Source organism: Passer montanus, unplaced genomic scaffold, assembly GCF_014805655.1.
Source record: "Passer montanus isolate IOZ18808 unplaced genomic scaffold, ASM1480565v1 scaffold8, whole genome shotgun sequence".
NCBI lineage: Eukaryota > Metazoa > Chordata > Aves > Passeriformes > Passeridae > Passer > Passer montanus.
The window spans coordinates 13323482-13337875 of record NW_024373256.1 but is presented as its reverse complement, the minus strand read 5'-3'; the positions used below and the strand labels follow the sequence as shown (position 1 = coordinate 13337875).

General features: G+C 40.7%; 1 protein-coding gene across 1 annotated transcript in view; it reads left to right on the top strand.

The window, feature by feature from the left end:
- Nucleotides 1-14394, top strand: part of LOC120513345 (katanin interacting protein) — a 56744-nt gene that overhangs the window by 34658 nt on the left and 7692 nt on the right. Inside the window, exons 17-24 of the mRNA XM_039732683.1 lie at nt 2279-2329; nt 2418-2481; nt 4368-4545; nt 6860-7025; nt 10260-10417; nt 10726-10790; nt 11130-11240; nt 13034-13173. Coding sequence (XP_039588617.1) covers nt 2279-2329; nt 2418-2481; nt 4368-4545; nt 6860-7025; nt 10260-10417; nt 10726-10790; nt 11130-11240; nt 13034-13173 — 933 coding nt within the window. The remainder of the gene's footprint in view (nt 1-2278; nt 2330-2417; nt 2482-4367; nt 4546-6859; nt 7026-10259; nt 10418-10725; nt 10791-11129; nt 11241-13033; nt 13174-14394) is intronic.

The window sequence follows — 14394 nt, the reverse complement described above, 5'->3', positions numbered from 1 at the left end:
CTCTGGTGCCCTTCACACCCTGCTGTACCTCTGAAACTGCTGTATCAGCTCTGGAATAACAAAAGCTGTTGTGACTGAGCCGTTCATCTCCCTGTCACTGTGTTTGCTGGTACCATCAGGACTTCTGTAGGGGGATGTTTGTGCTACCAGAGTGATACAGATCCACTGCACAATTTGTCCTCCCCAGCCTAACGTTGTCAGACCAGTATTGACCAGTTTGAGCAGCCCTGCTGTTGTTCTTTCCCTTTTATTCCCTGTTGCACATTTAGTAGATGAAATGATGTGTTTTACTAAAAACTTTCCAAAAGCTCTTAACAGAGGTGTCTTACTTTTCTGTCAGTGTTATCCATGGCCATCTGTCTATCCATGAATTCAGGAATCTTTAACATGTTGATTTTATAGCAGATCAGACCTGTGGCCACTGCACTTAGTTCAACTCTGGGACCAGTAGTGGCTGCTGAGAGAAAGAAAGGACAGCACAAACACAGAGTGCTGTTTCTCTAAAACACTCATTCAGCCCTTAGAAATGTGTCTCACAAGGACTTTTTAACTTAACCTCTGTGTTTAATATCCTGCCGCAGATTTTTATTGCATTAATTCATCCACCAGCTTTTTGAACCCACGTGCACTTTTAAAATTTACAGTGCTCCATGGCAAATTTCCCAGCTGAACCTGCATGGCACAAAGAACCTCCTTCTGTTTGTTCCTAGCTTCATTTAATGTTCTCTGGGCTTTGTGTTGGAAGAAACTAAACAATTATTCCCCACTCCCTTCTTCAAGCCACTCAAGAGATTTATACCCTTGTGTTAGTCTTCTAAATCTTTTCCAGAATGGTTGCTCCTAGGAAGGTGTTGAACATTTGGTCAGGTGTAAGATCATGGTAATACTTTCTGCTTTTTATTGCTTTTCCAATAACTCCTGTGTTATGGTGCTGTTTTGTTTTAGCCATAAGAATCAAATAACAGAGGTAGGACAATGCCCACTAGCAGAAGTAGATAAAATAGTAGAAAATGAAACTATATCTGGAAGAAAATATATTTGGCATCAGTGGAATGGAATCATCAGGAAGGGATCTGAGTAGATAAGAAAAGGAGAAAAGAGGTCATAAGGTGCCTTGGCACAAATGGTTTATGGTCTGCTAGGGAGGGCATTATTTTGCAATCAGTAAACCCAGTGTCTATGGGTTTTGATTTTCAGTAAAGTTGCAAATTTTAATTCCCAGGCTGGTGTATTGGAATTGTTGTGAGGAACAGAACTGGCCTGTGAGAGAGGTACCCCCAGTGGGAGGGATTTTCCACTGTGTAGGTTCTGTGGGTTTATTTCAGAGCCCATTTCTTGTTCAGTCTCACCTGAATTACCTTGATTCCCCCAGGGACATTGGCTGCCACATGAAGGATATTGCAGTCTGGGAGCCCATGAGATCCTGGGGATCAGTGGTTAAATTGCAGGGATCTAATGGAACAAGGAGACAAGTGTTGACAAGTCTTTATTTATTTTACTTAGGCACTGTGTAGATCTATTTGATGTATTGTGGCTGACAGGAAGTTTATTTCTAATGATGAATTAAAGAGAAAGAGTCTGGACTTCTAATTTCCTGTTTGGCCTTTTGACTACTAATGAGGATTGAGCTGATATTTTTATAGAGCTACTTATAAAAATGCCAAGATTTCATTCTAATCTACTATTATTTACTTTGGAGCCAATACTGGTATATGTAAAGTTAAGATTGTTTTCTCTGTTTTACATTTGTCCACTGAGAACAGAATTTGCCATTTTATCCCACTTACTCAGTGAAGTGAATTCTATCTGCAATCCTTTGCCATTTTTGTCTTTACTACCCTGATTGCCCCAGTGTGATCAGCAAATTTTGTCATCTGTTTCTTCACTTTTCTGAACAGCATAGGCAATTTTTAATTAGCATTGCCAGAGCACAAGCACAAGCTTTTGGACAAGTTTGCTTGTTTGTTCTGCCTCTTAATTCCTGAGAAGAAATTGTGGTGGCACTCTCTGGTCTTGACTTCCTTCCAGACTCCTTGTGTCTGCAACAGATTTGCAACATATTGCAAATACAGCATATTATCACTTGCTGATGGCAGTCAGCAGGGAAATAAGTGTTATTTAAGGATTTCAGCCACTTTGAGAAGAGGTAGCTCACACTATGGAGTCTCCCATTTCACATTTCTATGTGCACTAAGCTAAAACCCTGCCCTAATATCTTGGCTTTCTTAGAACCCATCTCATATTCTACATTTTGGGTCATGTTTTCCATTTTTTGCAGGACAGCCTGGGTGGGGAGGCAGAAGGGAGATTAATATACAAAAAGAAACAGGTACAAATATAAATGTTTTACAAATACAGGATTTCTAAGCAGTCAGTGTAAGTGTAATACTGAACCTGTTCCTTGACTTTCTTTTTAGGTTCAAGAGCCAGACCCTGTCTCTGAATGCTTACCAAAGGAAACAGGAATATTTACTGGAAAATGTAAGTTCTTACATTTACTTCTTGCTTTACCAGCCTTCCCCCAAACAAGTTATCAAGGATGTTTTGATTTGTCAGAGCTGAACAGCACTTTGTGACAGATGCCAGGTCTAGAATAAAGAAGAGAATTGAATATTTAAGGCAGAAGCTTTGTTTGCTATGGCATTTACAACATTATATTGCAACAGTTGGCTTCTAATCTCAGAAAAATAACATTAGCCATTTGCCTAGTCCCTGAATGGGATTTCTAATAGCTGTGTCCCTTACCCAGTAATTCTCTCCCAATCCTTTGTATTTATGTAGACTGACTGAATTTTTTAGATTGGATTGACAATAGAAACCCTAGAGTAAAGCTAGATCACAGTGTTATAGCCTGCTTAAGTACCTGATTTATTATCCTGTACCAAACTAGCTCTCTGTGGGCCTTTCAGCTGTTGTCCAGAGAGTTTCTGGATAGCCAAAAGCTTCAGGAGCAGTTCCTGGTCCTTTGATAAGAGTTTCCAGCAAGGTGTTGGGAAATTATTTTTACCCTGAGAGCAATCCAACACTGGATTGAGAGGGTTTGGAATCTGCCAGCCTTGGAGACAGGAAAACATCCCCTGGATGAGCTCCTGAGAGCCTTGATGCTGGACTTGTTCTGAGCTTGGGGCTGGGTTAGACACCTCCAAGGTCCCTTCTCCCCATGTCATCCTCGGATTCTGTAAGGAATCCTAAACTCTGGGGAATACTAAATCTGTGTGGATGGCTGCTTCAGGGCAGCTTTGCACAGGAGAACAGACTGATTCTGCTCCTGCTGCTTGTACCCTGAGCAGCTTTAGTCTCAGCACTGGCCTTGGGACTGGTATCTGCTGTCAGTGCAGCCAGAGCTCCAGATTTATCAGCTGACAGCTGTTTATTCCTTTGTGTCACAGAAAATGCTGATGGAATCTTACTCCCAAGTGAATCTCTGTGTGTATCAAGACTTGCTCTCAGCTTTTAGGGGTAACTGGGCTGGATGGTTTAAAAGGTTTAATGCTTGTTTGCTTTACAAACATAAATTGTGACTACTGGTGCTTCTTTAGACATTACCCAACCTGGTTCTTTGTGGGCTTCTGTAGTGTGTAAAATGAAAGGTATTCTTAATTTACAGGGATGGATTTTTATGGAGCCTGATCAGATTGGAATTTTACTTGTTATAGCAGTACATGCTATTTCTGTCTTTTCAGTAAGGCATCAAACAGGTGGAACAGGAGATTCACAGTCAGCCTTTTGTCCATCCAGCTTTTCTTTCCTGTTTATTTTCTGGAGATACAGCCTAATTAATGTTTGTGCTTTTCACTGATGCTGTCCCATGAAAATGCTTCCATGTGTCCAGTTCTGATGTGAAGAAAATAATTTAAAAAAATTAGTAAACCAAGTTTTTTCTTTGCTTTAACTGCGAGTAGGTGTTTTCTAAAAATGTATGGATTTCTGAGAGGCTGGATTTATGTGAATCTATACAGTCATTTAGCTGGTGAAAGATGATGGATAGACTTCAGACTAATGGGTCTTCTCTGCATCTGCATAATCACAAAATCTGTCATGTAACTGCTGAAATGTGCCACTGGCTGGCTGGCAGGGTGCAGTCCCAGTAATGAGGCACTTGGGAACGTGCTTGATCAGCAGTTGTGCAATTTCAAGTGAACAAGGTGTTGGTGGCACATTAAAGGGCTCTGACACAGATTAAAAGAAGCTGCTGTTACATGAAGGTGGACAAAGAGAGCAGGAAATATCCAATTCCATCATATAAAGTGGTCTAATCTATACAAAATATCCATGCTGCTAATCACTGGGATGTGCACTGATGTTTGCATTGGCTCATCACTACAAACCAGTTTACAGAGGCATTAAATCTATATTCCTTTATGTAGGCCTGCAACTGAACTTCACCATGACCTGGGGAGACTCTCATTACCTGGGGCTGACAGGACTTGAAGTGATAGGAAAGGATGGTCAAGCATTAAAAATCAATGCAGAACAGATTTCTGCTTCACCCCAAGACTTAAATGATCTTCCAGAGTACACAGGAGATTCCAGAACATTAGAAAAGTAAGTAACCAAAGACTTGGGATGCATTTTACATCAGATTTTCTGAAGTGACACATTTCTGTAAACTTATGTTAACACATGTTAATGTGAACATGATTTTTATCCCATCACTGCTCATTCTTGGAATTCACAGGCTGTCCAGGAACAGCTTGTTGGAGAAACATGAATGAGATGTTTCCAAAAGATGGTGTTTGAGCTGGGAGATGAGAACATGCCTGGCTGGTATTTCTGCCAAGGACTTTCCAGGAAGGAATGTGGGTGTTCTGTAGCATCTGTCTGTGCATATTGAGTGATATTTATGCAGGATTTCTGGATAATTTCAAGGAAAATTTTCACGTTAGCAAAGAATGAGGATGTGCTGGGGAATTGCACCAATAGGTGCCATTCTTTTGGCCAATTTGCCTTGCTTTTTTTGGCAAATCTAATGAAGTTTTCTTCACTGACAAGTATATTTCCTCAGATTAACTTGTGCATCTAAATGGCAGCAGTATAGAAATGATAGGCTGTCGATCTGGAGAGGACTTGGCATTTTGGATGTTATTGAAGCTGCATCCTGTTGTTTCTGAGTCATCTCTCCATTTTAAAGGGTATTTTTGGTTGTAATCCTGTCTTGCTGGCATGTTTATGGGCTGTGACCAGGTTTATGAATTAGGACTTGTCTTTTCAAAGGCTCTGGAGTCTTCCTTAGAATGTTGTATTTATCTCCGTGCACACTAACTCCATTTGTAATTTCTGCTAATCTGATTAATGCAGATATCAGCCTTACTTGTGTGTAATTCCTTGTTCCTTCTGCCATCTTGCATGAAAATCTCCTCTGTAGGCAGTTGCTGATCTCAGAAATCTTCCCATGCCATCCCTGTGATGAGCAGATTCTGCTGGGGAGTCTCTGCAGACCCCACCCTGATGGACCCAGAAGCAAAGAATTCATTTACCTTTTTTGTTGGTGCCTTCTCCTCTCTGAATGCTCCTTTTGCAGCCTAGTGATATGTTGATCATACAGAATTTCTGGCAAGCTTTCTGCCCCTGATGTATTTGAGGGATTTTATTTATTGTATCTTTTGCTTGCTAGCCTTCAGACTCTTTTTTTGGCCTGTGTGTACGCATTTAACCTTCCAGAGTTTATGAGTCTATCAATTTAGGGCTTTTTTCATCATGAATTTTGCTGAAAGATGGCCCATAATAACTTTGTTTATCCTGCTACTGAGCCAGGCTGCCTTTGAGTTTTCAAGTCCTCCTTCTTTCTAACATCTTTCTTAGTAAGTGGGTTATATTTTTAATTTTTATTTTATTTTTTTACATTCTTGATTGTTTTGCTGGAGAACTTTTTTGGGCACAAGAAATAGAGGCTCCTTTGGCTCTGGGTATTCTTGCAAGCATGTTGAATTTGAGTACATTGCAGTGCTCTCAACTGTAGCATTTGGAATAGGTCCCATGTACTATTCAAGACCAAATCAAGAATTATCTCTTCTCTCATAGACTCCCTAATCAGTTCCTCTGTGAAAGAGTCATTATTCAAATCTTTTTCTTTAAGGAATTGCCAAGTCTGGCACTCATTCTTCCATTAAACTTTTAAATAAATAGTAAGTATAAACTTACTTTTTTGGCAGTGTACCAAAGTAATTACAGTGGAAAATTAATTCATATTCTCCTTTACTCCATCTTTGTATGGCACAGTTTGTGGTGGAAGAATATAATGTCAGAAACCAGCAGACTTAACTTTATTTAGTCCGCCTGAAGCCTGTGCTGCCATGAAAAGACATTGTCCTGCTGGCTGGAAGCTTTGTAAGATAGCAGGGATGTGGCTAATTGTGTCCACGAGGGATGTGAGCAAAGCCAGGTCCTGCTCAGGGTTATCCAGCTGCCATCCAGCTCCTCCTCGCATCCAGCAGACTTGTGTTGGCATAGAAACACCCTGCAGGGTGCCAGATCACTGCTCTGGGCATGGAGCTGCCTTCAGGAATTGCATTGTGCCTGGCTTCGAGTTCTGCCTTCAGCCACTTTGCTACAAAGGCACTTGAGTTTTCCTTTGCCTGTCCCTGATCACACAGGGAAAACCTAAAGATTTTACTGTTTTTCCTAAGCAGGCCAAACTAAAGAAAATCCTGATTTTTTTTCTCCCTCCACTGCCTTTAGTTCAATACTTGCATGCTATTTTTGATGTTTTCTGTGCTTTTAATTGCATGCACAAGGGCACGAGAAGCCCTGGAAGCTGGAAGTGGCATCTAGAATAAAATGAGCCTCAGGAAAGTCCCTGCCTTTGATGAGAGAAGGCAGCTTTTCCCTTTGTGCAGCTAATGGACTTTTCTCTTTGTAGGTTAATAGATGGGACTAATATCACAGTGGAGGATGACCATATGTGGCTCATTCCCTTCTCTTTTGGAGAAGATCATCTGCTCACAATCCATTTTGATAAAACTGAAAGTATTGCAGGGCTTCGCTTTTGGAACTATAATAAATCTCCAGAGGATACCTACAGAGGGGTAAGTAAAAGAAAAGGAGCACTGCCAGCAAAAATATACAGCAGTGCATTGGAAAATTGGTACTGTGATGAATGAATATAGCTGCCTTAATGGAACACCATAAATCTTTCTAGATTGTCTGAGGCTGAATTTTGTGGCAGGTATAATGCATTCCTGTCTCCACAAACAGCAGATAGTAAAAAAAAAAAGCCAGAGATGGTTTAAAGAACTCTTCACAGCTGATTTTTCTAAGAGACACATACAATAGCACATATTATTTTCAGGATATATGATTCTGAACTGGTATCTTCTCAATATCTTGTATTTAGACCTACTATATGATTCTGTATTTCCTGAAATGCTGGGAATGATATGAGGGAAACTTTTCCAAAGAAATTCTGTTTAGTTCAGGTTCAAAAGGCCACTCACTCAGTACTGCCTTTTCCAGGAAGAGTCTTTTGAGATATGAACATTTAATAAATGGAAAGTTGCCACCTTCAAGCAGTTTAGCTAAATTAATTCAGCTAAATAATTTTTAATTCTTAAATAATTGTTATAATTAATTTAGCTAAATATTTTTAATTTTAGCTAATTTAGCTAAATAATAATTTAGCTAAAATTAACATAAATCCTCTCTTATTTGCAAATTGCCTGCTTTATATTTTTTTTTTCCATACTAAATTGTTGGGATTGCCAATTGACACCTGATGGAGATAATTTTACACCTTTTCACTCTGAGTTTGGCTCTCCCTGCTTCCCCTGCTGTACTTACACATGTCATGATCACACTTGTAATGATAATTATAATTAACCAGAGGTTGCTGCTCATTGCACAGAAGTTTAGGAATCCACCTGTCCCCAGATTTTCCACCCAAAAGGCAACTGTTGCATTCTCAATTCCAAATTCAGGCAATAAATATGAACAAAAATGTTGGCACATATTAAACTGGAGAAAGGACAAAAAGTATCTGTATTTAATCCCAGATATCCAGAGATTTGAACAGAGGGCCCCTGGTTTTCTGCTCCATCACATTTGTCCAGCACATTTGACACATGGGAGGGTTCTGGAGCATTTTGAGCATTACCATCTCAACATACAAATGAGGGCTCTTAGTGATATTTGTGTCCTGATTTCAGCTGGGATAGAGTTAATTTTCTTGCCAGGAGCTGTGTTTTGGATTTAGGGTGATAATAATGATGGTAACTTAGTGATATTTTAGTTGTTGCTGAGCAGTGCTTATTAAATCTCTAAAATCTAACACGGAATTTGGTCTCTGGAGGCCAACTAATTTAAAAAAAAAGAAGGAAGGTGTATTTTTAGCAGTTTACTTGGCTAGGTAGGAAAAAGAAGAGAGTCTGATACAGGTGAATCTGGTACCTGCATGAATACTGAAAGTCCCATGAGTGTTAGTGAATACCACTTAAGGGAGGAGCCCATACCTGCAGTCTTGTAGAAGGATAAAATAAATTATTTGGAAAACAAAAGATGCAAGGTCCACTGGGCCACAGGAAAGGAAGTTTTAGGCTGTAAACCCAGGGCATCCTGACATCTGTCTCTTGAAATATTGCTGCTCCTTCTAGGAAGCAGTCCCTGGGTGTGAGATGGGATGATTTGTTAGGCAGCTGCAGGCTGGGGGATTCTAGTCACAGCTTTAGTGTGAGAGGGTAATGGCAGTGACTGTCAGAATGAAGACTTGGGTGCTATTTGCAGCTCTGTGAAAAATCACCTTGTGAGAGCTTTGTTATGCCATTTGTAAAATGCAATATGTGACGGCTGAGTGCCTCCTCAGATGATGAGAATTACTTAGAAATGAGGGCTGTAAAGGGCACATAAATATAAGCAGCTGTGGTATAATAGGTAAGATTCCATCTCTGACTCTCCAGACTTCCCATTCACTACGTGTTTCCGTTTAGGAAAGTGAATTTCAGTGGATTTCTCACTTCCTCTCCTTAGCCTGGCAGACTTATTCAGCTGAAAAGCAGCATGCAGAAGAGTTTCTCATATGAAAAAGATGTTTCCTTTATTTGATCCCAAGTGTATTGAAGATGAAGCCAGAAATAGTTATTTCTCCACGCTTGATAGTCATACAAACATTCCCTGCTAATTAATCTTCATGGAAATGAACTGAGCCCCTCCTCCAGTCTAGCACAAACTGATGCTTGTTGAGAGACACAGGGCAGTAAATGCTGCTTGTGATGAACATTAAGTTATATTTAACAAATTAGAGAGCAAGGTGCAGTGATTAATTGTTGCAGCCTGGTTGAATTGTTCTGCACCTGGGATCATGGATACAGCTCCACATGGTGCTGCTGGGGGAGGGTGAAGGGACCAGGACTCCTGCATCACCTGAATTATTCACTTTAATCTCCAGAGGTGTGCTTGCCTCTCTGAGGTGGCCACAGCTCAATTGTCTCTGCTACAGGTGCCTTTTCTTTATTCATATGCCCTGAGGTTACACACAGCTCTGCTTGGCAGAGGAGTTTGTGTGATCCTGGAGAAGTCCAAGTGCCATCTGCAACAAAGAAAAATAGGACTGCTGAAACACAGGCTGCTGTAAATGCAACAGAAGCACCAAAGTCTGCTCTGGAGAGGGCAGCAGGCTGTGGGATTTCTGGGAAGGTGCCCCCAGCCAGGCTGGGCAATCCCAGCTGCCTTAGCAGAGCATTCAGGTGCAGGATGTCTCCTCAGATTCCCTTTGTGACATGGGCTGACTTGAGAGCTTCCCATTCTCTTGATGTAAATATTGCTGCAGGCTCAGGAATCAGAGGATGGTTTAGGTTGGGAAAGAGCTGTAAGGTTAGCATGTCAAACTGCAAACCTCACACTGCCAAGGCCAGCACTGACCCGTGTCCCCAAGGGCCTCATCTCCACCTCTGAAATCCCTGCAGGGATGGGATCCCCACCACTTCCCTGGGCAGCCTGTGCCAATGCTTGAGCACTCTGGGAAGAAGGGAGGCTTCAGTTTGCTGAGATCTAGTGCCATGTAGTAATTAAAGGATCTGTCAATACCTTTTTTTAGTGTTTTTCCTCCCAAATCCTCACCTCTGCCATCCCCATCAATGTCAGTGATGACATGGACACTATGGGTTGCAGCTTTCTTTTGCCAAAAGAAGTCACACTCTAGAGGAATGAAATAAATACAGCTAAGTGAAATTATTCCAGTCTCGGAAGTGAATGGAATTGTTTGCAATTATTTTAATGGAAGTCATGTCATGTAACATCAGATAATCTTGTGTTTTGCTCTTTTAAACCAGGCTAAGGTGGTCCATGTGGTGCTGGATGGGCACAGCATCTCCCCCCTGGAGGGCTTCCTTATCCGCAAGGGACCAGGCAACTGCCACTTTGACTTTGCTCAAGAAATTCTCTTTCTTGACTATCTACAGCCCCAGCCAGCTCCTAAAGTACACAGGAGGTAAAACAGGATGTCTTTGTTGTCTGAACCACAGGATTTCTCTTCACTGTTGCAGTGTCATTTCACATTCCCTGTTGGAGCTGCCTGTGTGAGGCTCCTGGATTAAAACATGGAGCACATAGAGCAGAGCTTCACTTGGTTTGAACCCTGACCAAATTCCTGTGAGCTTTGAGGGGAGTCTGCTCCAGCATCACAGGTGTAGGTGTTGGGGCGGTGTCTATGGAGGTTTAATTCTCTGGGTTTGTTCTTTTCGGAATGAGCCAAGGGTACATAAAACACCTGGTTTGCCTTGGGTTTTTTTTTGGCAGGAATGCTTCAAGGACACTGGAACAAGCCAGCATGGACTATGAAGCACCATTAATGCCCTGTGGCTGTATCCTTCCCTGTCCTCTTCCTTATCATATAGGATATTTTAGAGTTACATACCATGGTTAGGAGTCCTGAGCTTTATAAATCCAACAATTTTGGGTGCTTTAAGGTATTAACCAGATACCAAAAATATGAGAAAGGCTTCCTTAAAGTATGGCTTAAGAATAAATCAGTGAAACATCATGTGTGAATATGTGGCCTATTTTCAGATCCTCTGGTAGCTTTTTCTCCTGAACTGCAAATAAGAGTGTCTGACATTGTGGGCTGTGCAATACCTTTTCAAATAGTCTGTTAGGACAAACTTGTGTATTGATATTTTCCTTAACAGCCTTTTGCTTTGTAGTTATTTTCCAGTTCCAGCTCCTGACGAGTTGGGGTGATCCCTACTACATTGGTTTGAATGGGCTGGAGCTGTTCAATGAGCATGGAGAGCAAATCCTACTGACTGAAAACAGTATCCTTTGCACAGCAAGCACCCCTGGCCCTGCTGATGCACTTCACTCCCTGGCAAATTGACACAGGGCATCACTGCACACTGCCAGGTTGTCCTATGGGATTAACTTGGCTTCTAATTCTCTGTGTTTTGGTGATGAACCTCTTTCCCATATGTTTTTATGGATTCTGTGTATTTCCAGAACGTTTTTTTCTCTCAATGGGATGCACAACAAAGCAGGACAAAGTTAGAGAAGGGAAGGCTTAAGAAGGGTGTGGTATTTTCTGTTCTTGACATTTGTTCTGTGGTGGAGAAGGACCAGAAAGTTTGCTGAGCTATAAATTCATAAGAAAAGATTGAGTTCAGTGCTTTTTTTTTTTTTCCCCCATGGAATCTTTCATTGTGCTTCAAGAAAGAAATTTTTCATAACTTTTATTCTGGAGATTTAGGCTGTTCTAGACACCCAATGCAGTGATGAAGATCAGGGCTGAGAGTTTGAATTTGATTCAGTTCTCCCTGGATATCCAGCAGAGGGAATGAGGGGCATGTTGGGAAGATTTATGTTCATCAGGGTTGCACTTTGTGCTCTGTACCAGCTAAAGTCTTCTAAGAGCTGAAAGCTTCATACCCCAAGATGCAGCTAACATAGTTCAGGTGTATGGAAGGAACATTTCTTAGGCCCTGGAAAGAATAAATAGCACAAATGCTACAGGAATTGTTTTGTCTCTAAGGATCCTCACTGCTGAATAAGTAGGGAATTCCATGCAATAAAGGCTTTTCCCAAGTGCTATTTTGATTTGTTTCTTGTATGATACACCCTGAACTTGTAACATTTATAATGGACAAGAAACATTTTGAAATTGAGAAGTGGTAACGAATTGTCTTTAAGAGCCAGAGATCTTTAACTGACCTGGTTCAGCTCTGCAGTGCAAAACAGAGCCAGGTAAAGGATCCTCAGCCCCTTTTGAATGATCACCTTTCCTGCCTGTGCAGTTGTGTGTGGGATGTATTAGGATCCCAAAAGAGTATATTTGTCTTAGTGCAATATTTAATGTGATAATTCACAACTGAATCAAGCTTTTCTTAAACACTTGAGGCATTGCTGTGTCATTCCTTCAATTCTTTATGAATACTTAGGGACTTCTAGAAAGCAGGACAGGAGGAAATTAATGTCCCTCAAACTGGATTGCTCAGGATTCATAATTCTGGAGACAGTGCCATCCATCCATGTTTCTTTGCATGTCTTTAACATTCATATATGTTTTTAATGTAAATGTTCTCTTACAGAGAAAATCTGGTTGCCTGTTCAATGGGGGTTTAATCTTTCCCTTTCAAAGAAGTGAAAAAAGGTTTTATTACAGTTACTGATTTTTACCACAAACCTTGAGAAACTCAAGCAAAACCTAGTCTGACTGATGACTGCCTCGTGCAAAGACACCCTTCTTGAGACAGGTTTTATATGAGCAATTTGCACAAGTTTATGATAAAAATATGGGACTTTGTCACCAAAAAGCTGGGAAGTGCCTATTCCTGCTAATGGAACTTTATTGATGAAGTCATAAGAACATATTTGAGAAGAGATTAAATGAAGCTAGTTACTTGATTCCTATTTTAAAAATAAATTGGAATGCCAGAATATCTAAGGGTTGTCCTGCTTTTAAATATGTGCTCCAAGTTCCTGAGCTATGCAGTGCTGGGAGTACTGCTGGAGTGGTGAAAACTCATTCAAGGAGTTGGGAACAGCACAGACTTTCAAATATGGTGTTTCTCAAATATCCATTTTTAGGTTATTTATGCTTAAAGTTTTTTCTCAGATATTGCTGCTTTTCCAGATAGTGTCAACATTTTAGATGATGTATCTGGAGACATCCGGACTCCAGACAAACTGATTGACAGAGTGAATGACACCACTGATGGCAGGCACATGTGGCTGGCACCAGTTCTTCCTGGTTTGGTACATTTTCCCTTTTCATTCTCTTCTGGTCATGTGTGTGGATGGAACTGGAAGCATGGAGAAAAAGGGAAGCATATAGAATTCACAGCTAAATTTGGTATTGGGAACAGATGCTAAATCATGCTTTTTAGAAGTTGTTTTTATTGCAGCCTCTCTGCACAGCACAGACAGCAGCAATGGAGGTTTCCCAGGTTTGTAATCTCCTCTCTCCATGGGGCAACAGCAGAAGATTTTCCAGAGATGGTTTTTGAGTCACTGTGACAAAGATACTGATGCAGGAGTTCCGTGCAATAAATACCTTTCTGGTGCTTTTCAGTTCATTTTTACAAAACACAATGAATGTTGTTCCAGCAGTGAGAAATTATTTTTTAATCTCATTATCTATGTTGAATTCAAATTCGTAGATTAGGGATGGCAGACTTAGTGTTTCATGTCCTAAGGCCACAGATGATTCAGCCCTTTTAGAAGTCCCATGTTTAATAGCTGGGATATCAAAAATCTAAGCAGGAAAAGTAGATAAACTTAGATGATTTCTGATCTTGTTTTGGAAAAGGATGTTTTTTAGGGGCCTGTAATGGACATAATTAAGGTGGTTTTATTTCTTCTAAGAGAATGGATTTAGAAAGAAAGCAAAGTATAAACTTGACATGTGGTAAGTTATCACTTACTGTGTTGGTGAACTCCTCACTCCAGATGTTGCAGTTATTAATTATAATATTAAAAGCAAGGAATTGTTAATTTATATCATGATGTGTTGTAATGAAGGGCTATAATTAAGGTAAAGCTTTTAAGTACACTTGGGAATAGTGAGTGCTTGCATTTCCTAGGGAAGTGGAAGGTCTGTGTGATGCTTGAGGCTCCTGCTGTGTAGATCCCAGATCTTCAATCCTGGCAATTTGATGGGATGCTCAGATGTCTCTTACAACAGGATGACTGATTGATTTGACAACCATCTGAGTGTGCTCATGTCCTTACAAAAGACATGAGCAGAGGCTGTTTCACTTGGGAAAAAGTTAAATAACAGGCTCTGAAATTCTCTCTCTGTGTTGTTCTGCCTGACACCAAAGTCCTGCAGAAGAGCACAAAATACCAGTATTAAAGGGTAAATTGATAATGTGTGAAATGCAGGAGGCAGAAGCAATTTAATGGTGTTTTCTGGCCTTGAACTGTAGCAAATTACACCTCTGTAAGATCCACAGAGTACTTCTCCCTCCTCCCTCT